Source organism: Sarcophilus harrisii, chromosome 1, assembly GCF_902635505.1.
Source record: "Sarcophilus harrisii chromosome 1, mSarHar1.11, whole genome shotgun sequence".
Lineage (NCBI taxonomy): Eukaryota > Metazoa > Chordata > Mammalia > Dasyuromorphia > Dasyuridae > Sarcophilus > Sarcophilus harrisii.
Window position 1 is genome coordinate 652,453,941 of NC_045426.1, and position 19,122 is coordinate 652,473,062.

The 19,122-nt window shown below is 51.7% G+C and overlaps 2 protein-coding genes across 2 annotated transcripts in view; one reads left to right on the forward strand and one right to left on the reverse strand.

The window, feature by feature from the left end:
- Positions 1 to 5,611: 5,611 nt before the first annotated feature.
- On the forward strand, positions 5,612 to 9,422 carry FUT6 (fucosyltransferase 6). Its single transcript, XM_031947783.1, has one exon. It carries the CDS (start codon positions 5,619 to 5,621, stop codon positions 6,705 to 6,707), a length of 1,089 nt encoding a protein of 362 aa, XP_031803643.1. The 5' UTR covers positions 5,612 to 5,618; the 3' UTR covers positions 6,708 to 9,422.
- Positions 9,423 to 13,174: 3,752 nt separating this feature from the next.
- The window catches only part of NRTN (neurturin), a 33,829-nt gene continuing 27,881 nt past the window's right edge, over positions 13,175 to 19,122 (reverse strand). Inside the window, exon 3 of the mRNA XM_031947784.1 lies at positions 13,175 to 13,986. Within this exon, the coding sequence (XP_031803644.1) occupies positions 13,538 to 13,986 (449 nt within the window). The 3' untranslated portion in view covers positions 13,175 to 13,537. The remainder of the gene's footprint in view (positions 13,987 to 19,122) is intronic.

Consider the following 19,122-nt stretch of genomic DNA (forward strand, 5'->3'; position numbering starts at 1 on the left):
TAAAAAACTGATAAATAGAAGTGTGCATATTATGGTTTTACATCTATATATACATCTATATCTATATTTATTGGTGCCTTCTCTAGTGCAAGGGAGTGAGGGAGGAAAGGTGGAAGGGTAAAATGTAAAATATAACCAAAAAACCTCAAATTAAATTTTGTAAAAAATTTGATGTTAGTAGAGTGCTTAGCACAGTGGCTGGCACACAGTAAATCTTTGTAAAAATGTTTGCTGTCATTATTTTCTATCTATTTATCATCTATCCATCCATCTGTCCATCATCCATCAATTCTTCTATCTATCTATCTATCATCTATCTATCTATCTATCTATCATCACCCTCCTCCCAATAAAGTTTTTGACAGCAGACAGTATTTTTTGCTTTTCTTACTATTCTCAGGACAGAAAACTGTACCTGGCACATAGTAGGTGCCTAATAAATGTTTACTGACTGGCTGACCACTTGCATAATTGTTTGCATGTTGGCTCTTCCATCAGCCTAGGAGCTCCTTGAGAGCAGGGGCAGTCTTTGCCTTCCTTTACGTCCCTAATGGATGGCACAGTGTCTGGCACATTTGTTGTTTTCAGATGTATCTGATTTTTTTGTGACCCACATTTGACGGTTTCTTGGCAAAAGTGAGCCTTCAGCTCATTTTACAGATAGGAAACTGAGGCAAAGAGAGTTAAGTGACTTGCTCAGGGTCGCACAGCTAGTGAGTTTGGGTTTGGAACACTAGTTTTCTTGACTCCAGATTTAGCACTTTATCTATTGTGCCACCTAGATGCCCTGCTTAGCACAAAGCAGGTCTTAATGACTGTTCAATGACTGACCGATTGAATATTATACATGTACAGTTTTAGACTCATTATCATGGATGCTCAGACTTTAGACTTTCATAGGCTCAAAACTTTAGATCCTTAGACTTTCACAGGCTCTTAGAACTTCAGACTTAGAGATAAGCAGGATTTTACTTAAACGATCAGAGACTCTTAGATCGATCAGATCTTTAGACTCAAGTTTAGACTCTCAGAACTTAACAGTCTTAGAATTTTAGACTCTTAGAACCTTACACTTAGAACTTTACACTCTCAGAACTTTACACTCTTACAACTTTAGATTCTCAGAACTTTAGATTCTTAGAATTTTAGACTGTTAGGACCTTACACTTAGAACTTTAGACTCTTAGAACTTTACTCAGAACTTTAGATTCTCAGAACTTTACTCAGAACTTTAAATTCTCAGAACTTTACACTTAGAACTTTAGACTCTTAGAACCTTACACTTAGAACTTTAGACCCTTAGAACCTTACACTTAGAACTTTAGACACTTAGAACTTTAGACTCTCAGAACCTTACACTCAGAACTTTAGACACTTAGAACTTTAGACCCTTAGAACCTTACACTTAGAACTTTAGACCCTTAGAACCTTACACTCAGAACTTTAGACACTTAGAACTTTAGACTCTCAGAACCTTACACTCAGAAATTTAGACCCTTAGAACCTTACACTCAGAATTTTAGACACTTAGAACTTTAGACTCTCAGAACCTTACACTCAGAACTTTAGACCCTTAGAATCTTACACTTAGAACTTTAGACCCTTAGAACCTTACACTCAGAACTTTAGACACTTAGAACTTTAGACTCTCAGAACCTTACACTCAGAACTTTAGACACTTAGAACTTTAGACCCTTAGAACCTTATACTCAGAACTTTAGCCTGTAGAATCTTAGCCATTAGATTACTTTAGACCACTTAGAACTTGACTCTCAGAACCTATTACTAGAACTTTAGATCACTTAGGAACTCTTAGGCGCTTAGAACTTCTATACTCTATGAAGCTTTAGACCCTTAGAATCTTAATTGAACTTTTAGGACCCTTATGAACGTTACACTAGAACTTTAGACCCTTAGAACTTTAGACCCTTAGAACTTTATACTAGAACTTAGACCTCTTAGGCAATCTACTATTTAGTTGGAACTTTTAGACCCTTAGATACCTTACACTTCAGACACTTTAGACCCTTAGAACTTTAGACCCTTAGAAGCTTTATACTTCAGAACTTTAGACCCATTAGAATCTTACATTAGAACTTTTAGACCTTAGAACCTTATCAGGAACTTTAGACACTTAGAACTTTAGACTCTCAGAACCTTACACTCAGAACTTTAGACCCTTAGAACTTTAGACCCTTAGAACTTTAGACCCTTAGAACCTTACACTCAGAACTTTAGACACTTAGAACTTTAGACTCTTAGAACTTTAGACTCTCAGAACCTTACACTCAGAACTTTAGACACTTAGAACTTTAGACTCTCAGAACCTTACACTCAGAACTTTAGACCCTTAGAACTTTAGACCCTTAGAACTTTAGACCCTTAGAACTTTAGACCCTTAGAACCTTACACTCAGAACTTTAGACACTTAGAACTTTAGACTCTTAGAACTTTACACTCAGAACTTTAGACCCTTAGAACTTTAGACCCTTAGAACTTTAGACCCTTAGAACTTTATACTTAGAACTTTAGACCCTTAGAATCTTACACTTAGAACTTTAGACTCTTAGAACCTTACACTCAGAACTTTAGACCCTTAGAACTTTAGACCCTTAGAACTTTATACTCAGAACTTTAGACCCTTAGAATCTTACACTTAGAACTTTAGACCCTTAGAACCTTACACTCAGAACTTTAGACACTTAGAACTTTAGACTCTCAGAACCTTACACTCAGAACTTTAGACCCTTAGAACTTTAGACCCTTAGAACTTTAGACCCTTAGAACCTTACACTCAGAACTTTAGACACTTAGAACTTTAGACCCTTAGAACCTTAAACCGAACTTTTAGACCCTTAGAACTTTAGACCCTTAGAACTTTATACTCAGAACTTTAGACCCTTAGAATCTTACACTTAGAACTTTAGACCCTTAGAACCTTACACTCAGAACTTTAGACACTTAGAACTTTAGACTCTTAGAACTTTACACTCAGAACTTTAGACCCTTAGAACTTTAGACCCTTAGAACTTTTGGGACCCTTTTAGAACCTTACACCTTTGGAACTTTTAAATTTAGAACTTTAGACTCTTAGAACTTTAGACTCTCAGAACCTTACACTAGAACCTTTAGACACTTAGAACTTTAGACTTCCAGAACCTTACACTAGAACTTTAGGACCCTTTAGAACTTTAGACCCCAGAACCTTTAGACCCTTAGAAACTTTAGACCCCTTAGAACCTTACACTAGAAATTTAGACACTTAGAACCTTAGACTCCTTTGGAACCTTACACTGAACCTTTAGACCCTTAGAACTTTTGGGACCTTAGAACTTTAGGGACCTTAGAACCTTACACTTTGGAACTTTAGGATAATTTGAACTTTGGGACTCTTAGGAACTTTAGACTCTTAGAACCTTACACTCAGAACTTTAGACACTTAGAACTTTAGACTCTCAGAACCTTACACCTGAACTTGGACCCTTGAACTTTAGGCCCTTAGAACCCTTTAGAACTTTAGACCCTTAGAAACTTTAACCTTTAGAACCTTTAGACCCTTAGAACTTTAACCCTTTAGAACTTAATTTAGAACTTTAGACATTAGAACCTTTGGGACTTCTTAGAACTTTAGACTCTCAGAACTTTAGACCCTTAGAACTTTAGACTGAGAACCTCAGACTCTCAGACTTGAAACCTTAGCCCCTTAGAGCTTTAATCTCAGATGCTTTGGGCTCTCGGAACCTCAGAACCTTCGAATTTTCAGGAAAGTTCCTCAGGGATCCTGGGGACTAAGGCTAGAGGGGAGGACGAGCCAAAGATGGGGATTTCTTCCCCGCCCCTCCCCGTGCCGCGCAGGCTGAGCCGGGCCGGCCAATCAGAGGGAGGGCGGAGGGCGGGGCGGGGCGGGACTGAGGGCGGGGCGGGGCCGGGCCCTGCTTCCTGTCTGGGAAGGAAGGCCTTCCTCTCAGCCCTGTGGGTCCTCGACGCTCTCTCTGGGGGGAGGCGCACGTGGGGATGCGTTCTCCTCAGAAGTAGGTGCTTTTTGGGGGGGCGGGGAGAGGCGTGGGCCGGGGGCCGGCTTTGTTGGCCGGGGGAGGGGCAACCCTTCAGCAGCCCCGAGGGGACCCCCGGCTTTGGGTGGGGGAGGGGGGGTCTATGATGGCGGGACTATGATAGACAGGGTCCCTGCCCGAACCCCTTGTGCACAAACGCCCCCGCGCACCGTTCTTCTGCGCGTGTGTCCGCATTCACGGCGCTGCCCGAGGAAAGCCGCAGAAAAACGGGAAAAGGAGGAAGCACGGAAAAGCCGCAGAGGGCTCCGCCCCGAGTCCGTGGGCAGTGCCTGGAGCCGCCGCTTGTGGAAGGGGGCCGCGGCCGCGAGGGCTGGTCCTGGTGTGGGCTTGTTGCCGCGTCCGGCGACCGCTGGCCCTGCTCGGTTCCCCCAGCGGCGGTTCCTGTCGGTCTCCCCCCCAGGCCTCTCTGAAGTCCTCCTGCTGGTCGCTTCTGACACGACACTGTCCCATCCCACTCACGTGCGGCGATTCCCCCAGCGGCCTCCGCGGCGCCGGGCTCGGGTCCCTGTTCCTGCCGCCACAAAGAGGGCCGCCCGAACATGTGCGCACGGAGGCTCGCTTCCCTGTTTTGTGGTTTCTGTGGCGCACAGGCCCAGTGGTGGGGTCGGAAGCTGGCTCACACCTTTGAGCGCAGCCCCGAGTCACTCTCCAGAACGGTTGGACGGGCGGCCCAGCTTCCCCGCATCCCCTCCAACGGTTCCAATCATCTCCTCCTGCCATCTTAGCCGACCGGAGAAGTGTGTAGTTATGCCTCAGAGTTGTCAGGTCACTTCTATATATACCAATTATTTTTTCCCCAATTGCTTAAAACAACGGCTTTTTAACCATTTTTAAAAAAAGTTTTGAGTTTCCCTCTTTCCCGTTCTGGAGACGGCAAACAGCCGGATCCAGGCTCTGCACCTACAGTGGTGCGCATCCTTCCCGTGTGAGTCATTTGCTCGGACCACCTGGGTAGCAAGAAGGTAAGTAAGTCCTGGCATGGCGTGGCTAGCAGCGTCCGCCAGCCGGAGGAGGATACCTGCCGCCTGTGCGTGGGCTGGAGGAGCCTGGGAATGCGCAGAGTCATCTGTCTTCAAGCATGTGAAGAGCTATCCTTTGGGAGGGGCTGGATTTTTTCAGAGGGGACAACTTGGAGCAAAGGCTGGAAGGGACCTAGAAGCAGATCTAGGCTTAAGAAAAAGAAGTACAAAGTTAGAGCTATGCAAAAGTGGATGGACGGCCTTGGGAGATGATGAATTTCCCAATCACTGGAAATCTCAAGTCAGGGCTGAATGGTTATTTTTTTCTGAACCGATACACACGGTATTCTCAGTTGGGAAGGCATTGGGCTGCATGGCCTCAGCGTCTGTTACAAGTCTAAGATTTTGTGAGACGATGGATAGTGAGAGATGGGAGGTAGAAGTTGGAGGAAGAGGGAACTGGCAGGAAATTTGAAATAAGAGAATAAGGGAAAAGGGGAGAAAAGGGGAGCATGGGCGCTTACTCAGTCACTGACTGGCTTAACAGCCCCATCCTTCCCCACGTTTTTCCAGTACTAGCTGCTCCATGAAGGCCGAGACCACCTCATCTTTCAAGAAAAAATACTTCTATTTCCAGCTATTCCTGTTCCTGCTTTTGCAACTGTTGTTTACCCTGAGCCTCCTTTCTTATTGGTACCTGCTCCCTCAGTCCATGCAGAACTATTGCCCCCCTAAGCAGGTTGCACCACCCGTCACCCCCGTGTTCATCATCCTGCTGTGGACATGGCCTTTTAATGACCTCTACTCCCTTCAAGGACTCCGTTGCTTGGGCCCCTGGGTCAGGGAGGCAAACTGCCAAATCACACTGAACCGCACTTGGTATGAGCGGGCGCATGCGGTCATCATCCACCACCGGGAAGTGAGTCTCATGCCCTCCAAGCAACTGCCCCCCGAGCCCCGGCCCACTGGCCAGCGATGGGTCTGGCTCAGCCTGGAGTCACCCAGCCACTTGGATAACCTAGCCGCTATGGATGGCCTCTTCAACCTGACCATGACCTATCGCACTGACTCGGACATCTTCACCCCTTATGGCTGGCTCAGACCACGGCAGGAACAGGAGAATGGCTCCTTAACTCAACCTCCCTTTCCCAAAACCAAGCTGGTGGCCTGGGTGGTGAGTAACTGGAATGAAGACTCCACACGGGTAAAGTACTTCCGGAGGCTACAGCCTTATCTGCCTGTGGATGTCTATGGGAGAAATCACCTGCCGTTACCAGTCAAAAATCAGCAGAGAGTTCTCTCCACGTACAAGTTCTACCTGGCCTTTGAGAACTCTCAGCACCAGGACTACATCACAGAGAAGCTTTGGCAGAATGCCCTGAAGTCCTGGGCCGTCCCCGTAGTGTACGGCCCACCGAGGCACAACTACGAGCGCTTCCTGCCGCCCGATGCCTTTATCCATGTGAGTGACTTCAAGAGCCCCTGGGAACTGGCCACCTACCTCATGAAGCTGGATGCAGATGAGAAGCACTACTTGTCATACTTCCAGTGGCGGAAGCACCTGGAGGTGGTAACAAGGCCTGGCTGGTTCCAGGAATTCTGCAAGGCATGCCGGATCCTCCTGGAGCCCCCCACGTACCGGACCCTGCCAGCACTGTCCAAGTGGTTCTCCTGAGGGGCACCCCTCCTATCCAGAGTCTTCTAGTGGCGTGAGTGAGCTGATGTTCAAAAGAGGCGGGATGGCACACTGCCTTCCTAGAGGCCTCTTCTCCCGCTGGATATTTCGAGTGATGACATCCTTTAGTAATGTCCTTCTAGTGGCGAGGTTGGGTCACATTCCCACTGGTGACCACCACAGTAATGTCTCCCACTCGCGACCTTCAGAGGCGTCTCCCAAAGGGATCTTTCCATCTATGACATCTTCCACTGATGACCTTTGGTGACATTTGCCTCTCGTGATCTGCGGCTATATCCTACACTCAAGACTTGAAATTCTCCTCTCCGTGACTCTCAGAAACATCAAAAGTGACCTTTGCTGTTTCTCACAAGTGACCTTGGCCACCAGTGATCCCAAGGGAGTTCCAGCGAAACAAGCAGAACCAGGAATACATTGTACACAGGAACAGCAAGACATCTCCAAATGTCAGTTGGTTATCTTGAACTGAATAGATTGTAGGCGTCTCAAGTTCAACATGGCCAGAACTGAACTCATTTTCTTTTCCCCAAAACTCTTCTCTCTTCCTAATTTCCCTATTGCTTTTGAGGGTACCAACAGCTTCCCCAGCCTTCCAGGTTCACAGGCTAGGTCTTTCTCCTCTCCTTATTGGATCATTTAGTCAAGTACGTATTTGCTGAATCTCTACTGTATGGCAGTCTCTGTGCTAAATGCTGGGGTTACAAAGAAGGGCAAAAGATGGCTTTGCCCTTAAGGAGTTCCCAGTCAAATAAGGGAGATAACAATCAATCAATCAACATTTTTTTAAGCACTCACTATGTGCCAGTGCTAACAAGCAGATGTATAGATAGAAACAAACTATACACAGGATTGATAGGAAATCATTGATAAGAAAAGGCACTAGGCTTAAGAGAGATTGAAGATGGACCCCCCAGGGAAGCCAAGAGGCAGAGAAGAGGAGGAAGAGTATTCCTGGCTTGGGGAAGAGCCTGAGCTGAGTGATGCAGTATCTTGTTTATGGAACCCAGGAGATCAGTGTCCTGGCTCAAAAATAGATGAAGAGGTGTAAGAAGAGGGCCTAGGTTAGGGAGGACTGGGAATGTCAGACAGCCTTTTGTATTTGATCCTGGAGGTTGCTGAGTGCCCACAGCCAGCCAGAGCCAGCCCCAGTGTCCGGGAAGGGAAGGGGCGGATTCGAGAGGTGCGGGAGAATGGCAAACACTTGGATATGGGGGGTGGTGAGCGACTGGGGGAGTGCAGGTTGGGCCTTAAGGACAAGTGGTCCTTGGGAGGCCGGCATTACAAGAGCCTTCAGGTGGATCTCTCTGCCTCTAGTCTCTCCTCCCTCCAACTTATCCTCCACTCAGCCTCGGTGTTCTTAAAAGCCTGATCATGTCCTTCCCCTCTTAGATAAGCTCTAATGGCTCCCTGTTCCTCCAGGACCAACGAGAGAACCTTCTCTTCAGCTTTCTCATCCCTTTCCACTTTCCTACTTTCCAGTCCATTCATGCTTTACTCCCTACCCAGGGACATGGGTCTCTCTCCCAATTGCCAACATTTTCATTGACTGGCTGTCTCTCATGCCTGGAATTCTCCCTCTTCATCTCTACCTCCTGGCTTCCTCAAACCTCTATTAAAGTCCTACCTTCTAGAAGCAGTCTTTCCCAGTCTTCTTCTCTTTGCGACTGCTTCTGGTTTATTTGCACATGTTGTTTGCATGTTGTTTCCTCCATTAGCAGCATTAGTTTTGCCTTCTTTTGCATCCTCAGTGACTAGCACAGTGCCAAAGTCCATAGTAGGCACTTAATTATCCTTTTTGATTTGAATTGGCCCTTGATTAATCCCCTAACCTTGTGGGATCCACACTTTACAAACTAGGAAACTAAGACCATGTTTACATTGGTCCCACTGAGATCCAAGTGTGAGCCTGAAGTTTCCTTCCTCTGTAGTCAGGGAAAACTCCCCGGAAAAAACCATAGATGCTGGGGATTCTCTAGTCTACCTCTATCTTTTGACAGGAGGGGATCCTGTGGCCTAGAGAGAGGAAATCACTTGCTTAAGGTGACAAGGTACTAAGTTCCAGAAAAGTAATTCAAACCCATGTCCTGTGACTGCAAATTCAGTTCTCTGCTTTACTAAGCCGGAATCAGGCTGTCTGGGTTCAGTGCCTGCCACATAGATGTTAAATAAAGGGTTATTGAATAAGATGAGGAGGGAACCTCCTTATTCCCAGTCTGCCTGTTTCTAAATGTGTGTCCCCCAAATCTCTTGACTGAGTATCGGGAGAAATCCCTTTGGCTGGGAGAAAAGACTACCAGAAGCCATTATTGTCAATCATGAAATAGTAATATGGGAAGAGAATTCATAAATAATCTAGTCTACCCCATACCCCAAAAGGCATCCCCCCCACCCCCGTAACAGCCATTTTATCTTCCTGAAGACCTCCAGGCAGGAGATGGGGAATGGGGAGAGCAGTCCTTACCTCTGAGCATTTCTAATGCTCACAAATGAGCATTTCCTGGCTTCAAACTGTTTGAAGTTGTACTAGGAGAGAAAAATTCCGACTAGAATTTGACCTCATGGGAGAAAAGAGCAATAGGACAGAGACGGGGACTATAAGAGTCCGTGCAGAGCAGGGAGCCCACTTCTAGGCTCAGGGGGTGAGGGAGGCACCTTTCTTGGTGTTCTGGAAGTTGGTAATGACTTCCAGACCAACCTTGGGTGTTCTGGAAGCAGGAAGGAGATGGGCACTTCAAAACAGCTCCTTTTGGGGCTCAGACTGCTGTCATGCTTCAGAGCCCATAAAGGGGTGACATGGGAACCCCAGCAGGGATGAGGGGAGCAGGAGTGGGAAAGAAGGGAAGCAGACCAGGGCCGAGTTCTAGGGACCAGGATCGAGTTCTAGGGAGCAGGTTCAGAGAGCACCAAAGAATAGCTCTATCTCCATCTCTGTCTGTCTGTGTCTGTATGTCTTTCTGCATTTCTGGGTGTGTCTGTGTATTTGTGTAAGTCTTTACGTGTATATATTATGTCTGTGTTGCTACATCCATGTCTAAGCATGACTTGTTAAATGTTTGTTGACTGAATACATCTGTTTCTTTATGCATTTCTTGGGGTGTTTCATCTATTTCTCTTTGTCTTTCCTCTCTGGCTTTCTCAGGAGCCTGGGATGGGGGAGTGGGGTGGAGACAGGGGTTTGTTAGATGAACTAGCATCTTCACCACCCATACATCCGGGGGCCTCTAGGCCTGCTGAAGTCAGGATATGGGAGGGCCTGCAGGGAAACCTTTCCCTCAGCCCGTGTTCTGGAGATGCTCTGGCCCAGGGCCACAGTTTCCCCTTGACTGCCATGTGGGCTGGGGCTCAGAATGGTGGGACCTCTTGTTCACCCCTACACACATCCGACTCCCCACTTTGGGCTTTTCTAACAGGGCCTGGGCTCCCGGGCTCACCCCAGAACCTTCTCCTCTCCCCCCAGTGGCTGAGACCTCTGCAGAATCAGCAAAAGGAGGTTCCTGAGAACCCCAGTTTTAAACCACAGGTTGACCACAACCCCTGCAGATTCAGACCTCAGGCTTGAGGACCGGTGGGAATGGGACCTTCCCAGCCAAGCTCACAGGGAGGGCTTCCCACAGCAGACCACCCTGGTGGGCCTGTCTGAGGGCTGGGTCTCCCACTGTCTCTCCAAGAAGTTGCCTCCCTGGCCCTTGCCAGCAATGTTCACCCTGACTTTCCCCTCTTTTCCCACAGGAGGAGTTCAACAAGTCATAGAATGTCAGAATTGGAAGGGATATTTGGAAGTAGAACACAGAATATCAGAACTTGGAGGGCCCTTAGAACACAGAATGCTAGAGCTAGGAGGGCCTTTGGAACATAGAATGACAAAGTCACGAAGGACCTCAGGACATGGAACTTTGGCTGTCAGGGCTGGGAGAGTCCTTAGAACACAGGATGTCAGAGCTGGGAGGGTCCTTAGAACCCGGGATGTCAGAGCTGGGAGGGCCCTTAGAACCCAGGAGGTCAGAGCTGGGAGGGCCCTTAGAACCCAGGATGTCAGAACTGGGAGGGTCCTTAGAACCCAGGAGGTCAGAGCTGGGAGGGTCCTTAGAACCTGGGAGGGCAGGGCTGGGAGGGTCCTTAGAACACAGGATGTCAGGACTGGGAGGGTCCTTAGAACCTGGGAGGTCAAGGCTGGGAGGGCCCCTAGAACACAATGTCAGGGCTGGGATCACAAAGTCAACCCCCACTGAAGAAAAGAGTCTTTGGCCGGGCCAGGACTGCATTCAGTGGCTCTGTACTTCTGGATGCCATGCTTCTGTCAGTGCACCTAAAAACAATCTCAAGATTGAGCAGAAAGGGGTCGGGGCCATCTAGACTGGCCCTCCAATTCACAGAGGAGGAAGCAGAGATTCCCAAGAGCACCAGCTGGTGTCAGGAGGGGGATCCGGGTCTGCAGCCTGAGAGCTGGAAAGCTTGGGAGACGTCTGGCCCGACTCCTGAGACCCCAGGGAGGCCAGGCCCGGTGTCCCACAGGTAACCCCTTTCTCCTGGTCTGACTCCAGCACCCTTCCAAGCTAAGTGAGCTTTTACAGAGGCAGAAAATGCCAGTGCAGGGGAGGCTTGCACCCCCCCCAAGGGGGCAGTCTCCCAACCCAGGCACAGGCTTGCTCTAGGTCTGTTGGGTCCCCAGCTGCCGGGCCCAGGGGCCCTGCTTTCTTAGGCTGCACGTCTCCCCCCTCCCCCATCTCCCAGGGGCCCTGTCTCCCTCCTACTCCAGGCTCTGGGCCGTGGGATCAGGCCCGTCTCCTGTGCCATGGGAAGATGGATTGGGTTTTGCCAACAGTCCAGAAATCTGATACCCCCCGGGGGCCTGGACTGTCAGGAATTGGGGCAACAACAGCACAGAAATAAAACCTGGGCCCTTCTATCTGGGAACACTCATAAATGTCCTGTCCCCTCCACTCCCTTGCTCAGCCCCAGGGCCTGGGCCCAGCGGGGGATGGGTCTCCATTCAGCCAGGCGCCACCACCAGCTTTGGCCCACACTGGGGCGGGCACTCTGGGGCCCAATCTCCCCCAGGCCCTGCAGGGAGAAAGGAGGTATTTTTATCCCAAGAAAGGAGATGGATGATTTGGAATTTCTTTGGGGGCTGAGAGGAGGGGAGGAAAGTGCTAGGGTGGGGCAGGGTGCTACTGAAATGTCTGGAAGTTGGGAAACGAAAGCCCTCAGTGGCCTGTGCAAACTGGGCAAATCATCCTCGCCCTCTGGCACCCAGCCCCTCCCTCAGACTCAACTGGCCAACACCTTCCCTGGGCACTGAGGCAGGAGAGCGGGCGCCCCACTGGGACCTGGAATTGGGGAGACCCAAGGTGGGATCCCGGCTCGAGGCTTCAGCTCCAAGACGGGGCTGACAGTGCCAGAGTCTGGGCCAGGAAACTGTCCCGTGCTTCTATATGTTCTCATCCCAGTCCCCAGATCTGCAGCAAACGTCTGGTCCTCCCTGGGCTTCAGGGGCAGCTGGACCGGATGGACGGGCGGGAAGGCTGCCTACAACTTTGAGTCCCATGCTCCTATGACAGGGGAGTCTTGGCTCCCAGGCGCCCTAAGCACTTGTCTCTGGCTGGAGCACACGGACCTCAGTACCCCCTCCCTGGGGCCTCGGCCTCGGGGCACAGAGAGAGTTCAGGGGCAGAAGGTGAATGTGGGGGGGCAGCCCCAAAGGGAGAGTGGGTGACTCCAAACCACTGAACCAGCTCCAGCCCCAGGGTAACCTGGGACTCTGAGAAACAAATTAACCAACCCAAACCACTCATTGGGAGCGGCTGTGTCATTGCCTCCCTGGTCTGGACTTGTCCCAGAGCCTGGTTAGGATGTGGATAGTTAGTGGGTGAAGGGAGAGGAACCTGGTCGGAAATCATCCCACTACCTTATTATCCCAATGAAAACTTTAGCCTGCCCTTCCTACTTCCCTACTGGAAACTCTAACTCCATCACTGCTCCCGCTTATCTACCTAGTGGAAATTACTCCCACCGTCCCCCTTCCTCACTCTGATGGACCCTATTCCAACTTCCCCCTTCCTTTCTATATCTATTCTAAGATATTTCTATCTTAAGTATTCTGCCTCCTTATCACTAAGGAAAACTAACCCTAACCCACAACACTTCCTTATGAACTCAGCGGAAATCTTACTCCTTCCATCCCATTCCCTCATTATATCCATAGAAACTCCATCCTGGCCACCCTGCTTCCAGGCTTCGGGAAGGGAAAGGGAAATTCTTAAAAGAACGGAGCCCGGCGGGGAAGGGACGGAGGGCTCAGACTGGGGTCCTTGGGGCAGCCCGCGGAGTTTCACAGCCACCTGCCCAGCCGGACCCAACAGGAAGCCCACCTTCCCCTCCTGTGCAACAGCGGGTCTCCCTGAGCCGTATAATGCGCTCCGGAGGCCAGAAGGAGACGGACAGAAGTAGCCACTGATATTTTATAGAGATATAGATATTGCGAGATTCACATATATAGAATATAATTTCCTGTACAAGGTCAGTCCGTTACTCAGTGAAGTATATACAATCAGGCCCGGAGGGGCCGCCGCGCATTGCCAGAGTCCTTTGGCTCCTGGGATGGGGAGCCGGGCGTCCTCGTTCTGTTTGTCTCAGGGGCCCGGAGCCCTTCCGCCTCGCCCTGACCCCGGGCCCGGAGGGTCTGGTCCGGCTGCCTGAGGCGCTTCCCCTGGCCTGGGTGCGGAGCGACGGCTTCTTCGGCAGGCTTGGCCGGCAAGGGAGGGAGGTCCCCTGGGGGCCCCCGGTGAGGTAGACAAGGCAGGCCGGGGCTCTCACACGCAGCCGCACTCCTTGGCCGAGAGCTCGCTGACCGTGTGGTAGCGGTTCCGGGAGTCCAGGAACGAGACCTCCTCCTCGTAGGCCAGGGGACGGCAGCAGGGCCGGGCCCGGACCTTCTCCTTGCGCACGCGGCGCTGCTGCCGCAGGCGGCGCAGCCCCAGGTCGTAGATCCTGGCGGCCGCCTCGCAGGTGCCGCTGCAGTAGCGGAAAAGGATAGTCTCGTCCGACACGTAGCCCAGGCCCAGCTCGCTGACGCTGACCTCCAGCTCCCGCAGGCCGCACGGCTGGTGGCGGAGCCGGGCCCGCTTGCGCCGGGCCCCCGCCGGGCCCGGAAAGGGCAGCGCGTGCCCGCCCGAGTGCCCCGCCGGGCCCGAGCGCTCCACCAGCGCCGCGATCAGCTCCCGGAGCTCCCCCTCCGTGTAGCTCTCAAACAGGGCTCGGTCTGCGGGGAGACGGAGACGGGTTAGTTAGTGCGGGCGCGGGGAAGGCAAAGCGCGAGGCCAAGGACCGGGAAGGAGCGCCGGGCCTGGCCGGAGCTAACGCGCGTCCCCCCAGGCAGCGGGGCTAAGGGACCGCACAGCCAGGGGAGCCATTGTTCCATAAAAATGGTGAACAAGCCCATCTCAGAAAGGCTGGAAGGATGGACATGAACTGAGCCCAGCAGAACGAGCAGCACCAGGAATACACAGCGCACAGTACCAGCGACAAGCGGCCGGGAAAGGCTCTTCCCAGGGGTTCGGCCATCCCGGCCCGATAACCCGGACAGGAAGGGCCATCTGCAGCCAGAAGGGAACCGAGGAGACCCAATGGAAAGCCACACGCGCCGAGCCCACTTCTTTTTTCTGGGGTTTGTTTTTTGTCTTGTTTTAATCTCTCTCATGGTTTTTCCCTTTTGCTCTGATTTTTCTCTCCCAACATGATTCATAAAGCAAAAATGAATAAAAAATAATAATTTTAAAAATTGCTGGAGATAGAGTTGAGAGACTAGGTTTGGAGGGATGCTTATTAGTGGCTGTGTGACCGGCAAGTCACCTTGCCTCTCTCACTTTTCTCAACTATGAAATGGGAATAATAATAATGGGAACCTACCTCCAAGGTTGTGCGGATTAAATGAGATATTATTTGTAAAGGACTTAGCACAGTGCTTAGCACATGGTAGGTACTTAATGTTTCCTTCTTTCCCTTCTTCCTTCCTTCCTTCCTCCCATCATCCCTTTTTTTCTTTCTCCTTTCCCTTCTTTCCTTCATCCTTCCCTTCTTTCCTCTCTCCATCTCTCCCTCCTTCATTTCCTTCCTTCCTGCATCTCTTCCCCCTTCCATCCTTCATTCCTCCTTTTTTCCTTCTTCCCTCCATCCATCTTTCCTCCCTCCTTTCTTCCATCCTTCATTCTACCTTCCTTTTTTCCTCCCTCCCTCCTTTCCCTTTGTTCTTCCTTCCTTCCTTCTTCCTTTTTCCTTCATTCCTCCTTCCCTTTTTCCTTTTTTCCCCCTTTTCTCCCTTCCTCCCTCCCTCCCTCCCTCTCCCTCTCTGGATCTCATTTTTTGGGATAGTGCATAGATGCTACAGAAAAACATGTTTTGGGGCAATACCAGATTTGGAATTGAAGAAGCCTTGCTGATTATTTACTCTTATCCCCTTCTTCATTTTACAGACAAGGAAATGTTGAGGTTTGGAGCGGTCCAGACATTTGCCCGAGGTCACAGCTCTAGGATTGGAGCAGGAACTAGAAGCCAGGTCCTTTGGGTAAATGCAAAGCCTGGATTTGCCCAAGGTAATTAATACATCGCCTCTTGCGGGTCACAAAGACTGTCCAGTGCCACCCTCTCATTTACAGATGAGGAAACTGAGGTTTGAGGTTGGGAAGAGGATTTCCCAACATGACACGGATTAGCAAAGCCTTCAAACCCTGGCTGTCCGGGGGCAAGTCCAAGGCCTCTTTCGCTCCACTGCCTTGTTGAGTCTGATCCTAGTAGAGCGCCCCGTCTAGCCAGGACCAAGCCCAGACGGTGGCCACCGGCCGTGGCAGACCCAGTGGGGGTTGCCGCCCCGTAGGGAGCCGACTCTGCCAGCTGTCTGTCCCAGACATGCCTTATTTCCAGAACTTCTATCCCTGAGGAATGTCCTCTGGGCCTGGAGCCCTCGCATCTGTGGGACCCAGCTGGTTCGCATCTGACCCTCCATCAGCTGCGTTTCTCCTCCCGTGCAACCTGTTTCCAGAGACTGGGCAGCAGAACCACTGCCCAATGGCTCAGCAAGGGTGAGATTTCGGGGGCAGCTGGAAAAGGGCTGGGCTGCATGGACACACTGACCTCAGCCAGTCAGGAGCCAGCACCCCCCCTTTCTTCTCCCCCCCTCCATAATGACCCCCCCCACCCCCCGTTCCACAACTGTGCTCACTTACTGGTCCTTGGGACCCTTAGCCACTGCCGAGTCCTGCACCAGGGCCCAGAAAGCGCAGTCCCTTTCCTTCCCTGTAAGTCCAGGAGGGAGGAGGTAGGGGAGGGCAGAACAGATGAACCCAGAGACTCCCTGCAGCCCTAACCTTCTCTGTAATGGGAAGAGTTCTAGTTCTAAGTGCTGGATTCTAGTTCTAGTCCTGCCATCGACTGGCCTTACGACACTGGGCAAATCCTCTGTGCCTCAGTTTCCCCACCTGTAAAATGAAAGAGTTGGACTAGATGGAATCAAAGTTCCTTTTCAGCACCAATGAGACCTAAGGGAGTGATGTGATTGGTGAGACCTTAGGAAACTTAGAAGCCCTCAAGGGCAAGCCCCTCACTTCCCAAATTTCCTAAGGATACACAAGTTACGGTTCCTCTGTAAGTTACTCCTCCTGGGTATCTGGAGGTTTCTGCACTGAAGTCCTCACCACACAGAGGGCCACCCAGGCTTCGAGCTCCCATTCTGCCCTGCCCAAGCCTGCTTTTTCCACCCAGGGATCCCAGACAATTAAAATTTACCAGCGGAGCACAAGGACAGGAGCTGGAACACAGCCCTGTTCGTCCTTTGTGGTTCAGAGAGGAAATCCCAGGATTAGGGAGACTCTCCTCCCGCCAGAGGCAGCAGGGGCCACACCTGGACTTCAAAGGGAGGAATAGAAAATCCAGTGGGGACCCCAGGTGTCTGCTCTGGGATGGGAGAGTCTTTGGGGCAGCCGGACCCTGTCAGGTCCACGGCTGGGGTAGGGAAAAGCACAGAGAAAAGGCCCACAGAGGCTCTGAATGGAGGCTGGCATCCTGGGCAGGATCTAATGCAAGATGGGGTACTTAGTCCGGACCCCTCAGGCATCAAGAAGCTCAGAATGTCTAATTCAGTCTAATTCAACTTTCCCTCAGAAACGGAGTCCCCGAGAGGGAAAACCAATTTAATCCAGATATTTGTTAAATGCAAGACGCTGGAAAGATAGTTGACATTTATATAGTAATTTGGGTATGCAGAATGCTTCATAGGCACTCTCTCACCTGAGTCTCTTGGTCCCTCTCCCCTTTACCCCCCTCCATGAGGCTACAGATAATGTTATAGCCACTTTAAAGCTGAGGAAATGAGGCTCAGTTAAATGTCCTGCCCGGGCTCCTACTGTGGGACCATCCACTGTGGATGTGGACTTTTTGACGCCAAGCCTGGTGTTCTAGCCATTGAGCCAACCTCCGGAAGCTTAGAGCACAGAATAGGCACAGACTCCTGGAGCAGAGGGAACCACTGGGGCTGCTAGTTCAATGTCCTCTTTTGATAGATGCTTAAACTGAAGCTAAAAGAGGGGAGTGGTCTCAACCAACATTACATCTAACCCGCCACGTCTTCCTATTCTCCCTCTCTTCCCCCTTCTTCCTTCCTCTTAACTCTACAAGGGACTCTCTGCTGGTACATATGGCAGCTTCAATGAGCCTCCGGTCAGGGAGCAGGACCCTAAATATTCCCTAGGAGGAAACAGAGGCAGGGGAGAGAAGGGAGGAAGGAGGCCGACTGCTAAGTGTCCTGGCCAAGGGGAGGAAATGCCAGCTCTTTCTGAGACAGGGGCGTGACTGGAATGGCTTCCTCCTCAGCTCTTGGGAGATTCTCTGCCAACATCTCTCTAATTCCCCAGGGGAAGCAGTGTGGGGAGGACAGAGGGGGTACCTGGCTGTCCTAGGGGGGCGAGGGCAGGGGCAGAGGGGGCACCCACTCCCTCCTCTTGCATGTCCTGCCGTGGGGCCCAGGGGAGCTGGCCGGGGCCTCTCGGAGGAATTCTGCATTTGCGGCTGTTCGTTTATAAACACACCTGTCACTGCCTAATGTGTGAGCGGACGTGTGGCTGCGGCAGGAAAGGGGGCCTCTGGGGCTCCCCCATTCCAGGCTGTAGCCATCCAAGCAGGCCTTGTGTCTTAAGTCCTGGGAGCCTGTCCCCACCTTCCTGGCCTGCACAGGGCTGGGCCCCGGGGTGGGGGAAGGGCTGGGGGGTCCTGGGCGGGGAGGGAGTCGGAGGCCTCATGGGGCTTGGAGCAGGCCCTGGGCCCCGCCTGGTCTCTGGGGCAGCTCTCCAAGGCTCCGCCCGGGGCCCCTCCGGCCCTTGGCCCCCTGCCCGCCGAGTAAAAGTTGTTCCTGTGTGAGCCGCAGCCCGTGAAGGCTTTTCCAAGCTCCTGCCTGCGGCGGGGAAGGAAGTGCGGCTGCCTGTGCGGCTCCCTCCTGTTTGTCAATTGTGAATGCAATAATAAAGCTTGATTGTTTCATGTGAAAGGGCAGCTCGGGGCAGCGCGGGCAAAGCAGATGGCACCGCACCCACGTACAAGGAGCACTGTTGTGTCCTCCGGGAGCACGGACACTCGCCTACACCGGCCCGGCGAGTGCTCACGGGGAGCACACGCGTGTGCTCGATGCAGCTCGCCTGCCGGGATGCACACGCGTGTGTCCTGCTCACTGACGGCACCTGCACCCCAAGCTCCCGAGCATGCACTCTGCAGACACGCCTGTCCCAGCACACATGTGCGTCCCTGCACCCCCCGCCCACCCGTGGCGCGGCGTGGAAACCGTGCCTCCTGGTTTGCGAAGTGGCCCCCGGAGGGCCGACCCCCGGAGCCTGGGGTATCTGGGGCCCCGTTCCCTCCCAGAACCTGGAGCCTTCCCCTTCTCAAGGTCCGGAGCCCAGAACGGCCACAGGCCAGCGGTGTCCTCCCGAGGGGGTTGGCCTTGGACAGAAAGTCAGCCCAGAGGCCCAGATTCGAATCTTGCTTGGGCCACTCCCTCCCTGCCCAGCCTCTAGGGTCCCTTTGGGATCAGGCTTAGATCGGGGCTTTTTAACTGGATCCCAGTGTCTTTTTTAAAAAAATATAAAAGATATTTTTAAAAAATAAAGGGAGCCCCGTTGGCTCCCTTTGCAGCCCCTTGCGCTTTAGGGGTCCAGAAGCTTCCCAGACCCCCTGCCAGGAAGGCCTCGGGCACAGAGAAAGCGGCAGGGCCACGCCCGGCGGCCCTGGCCCTTCCCATGCTCCGGGTCTCCAAGGCTAGGAGTCGGCTTCCTAAGCCCCGGGGCTGGGAGCACGCTGGAGGTCACACCCCCGAGGAGGCCCCGGCACTGAGGGGGTCCGAGCTCCCTGCAGGACC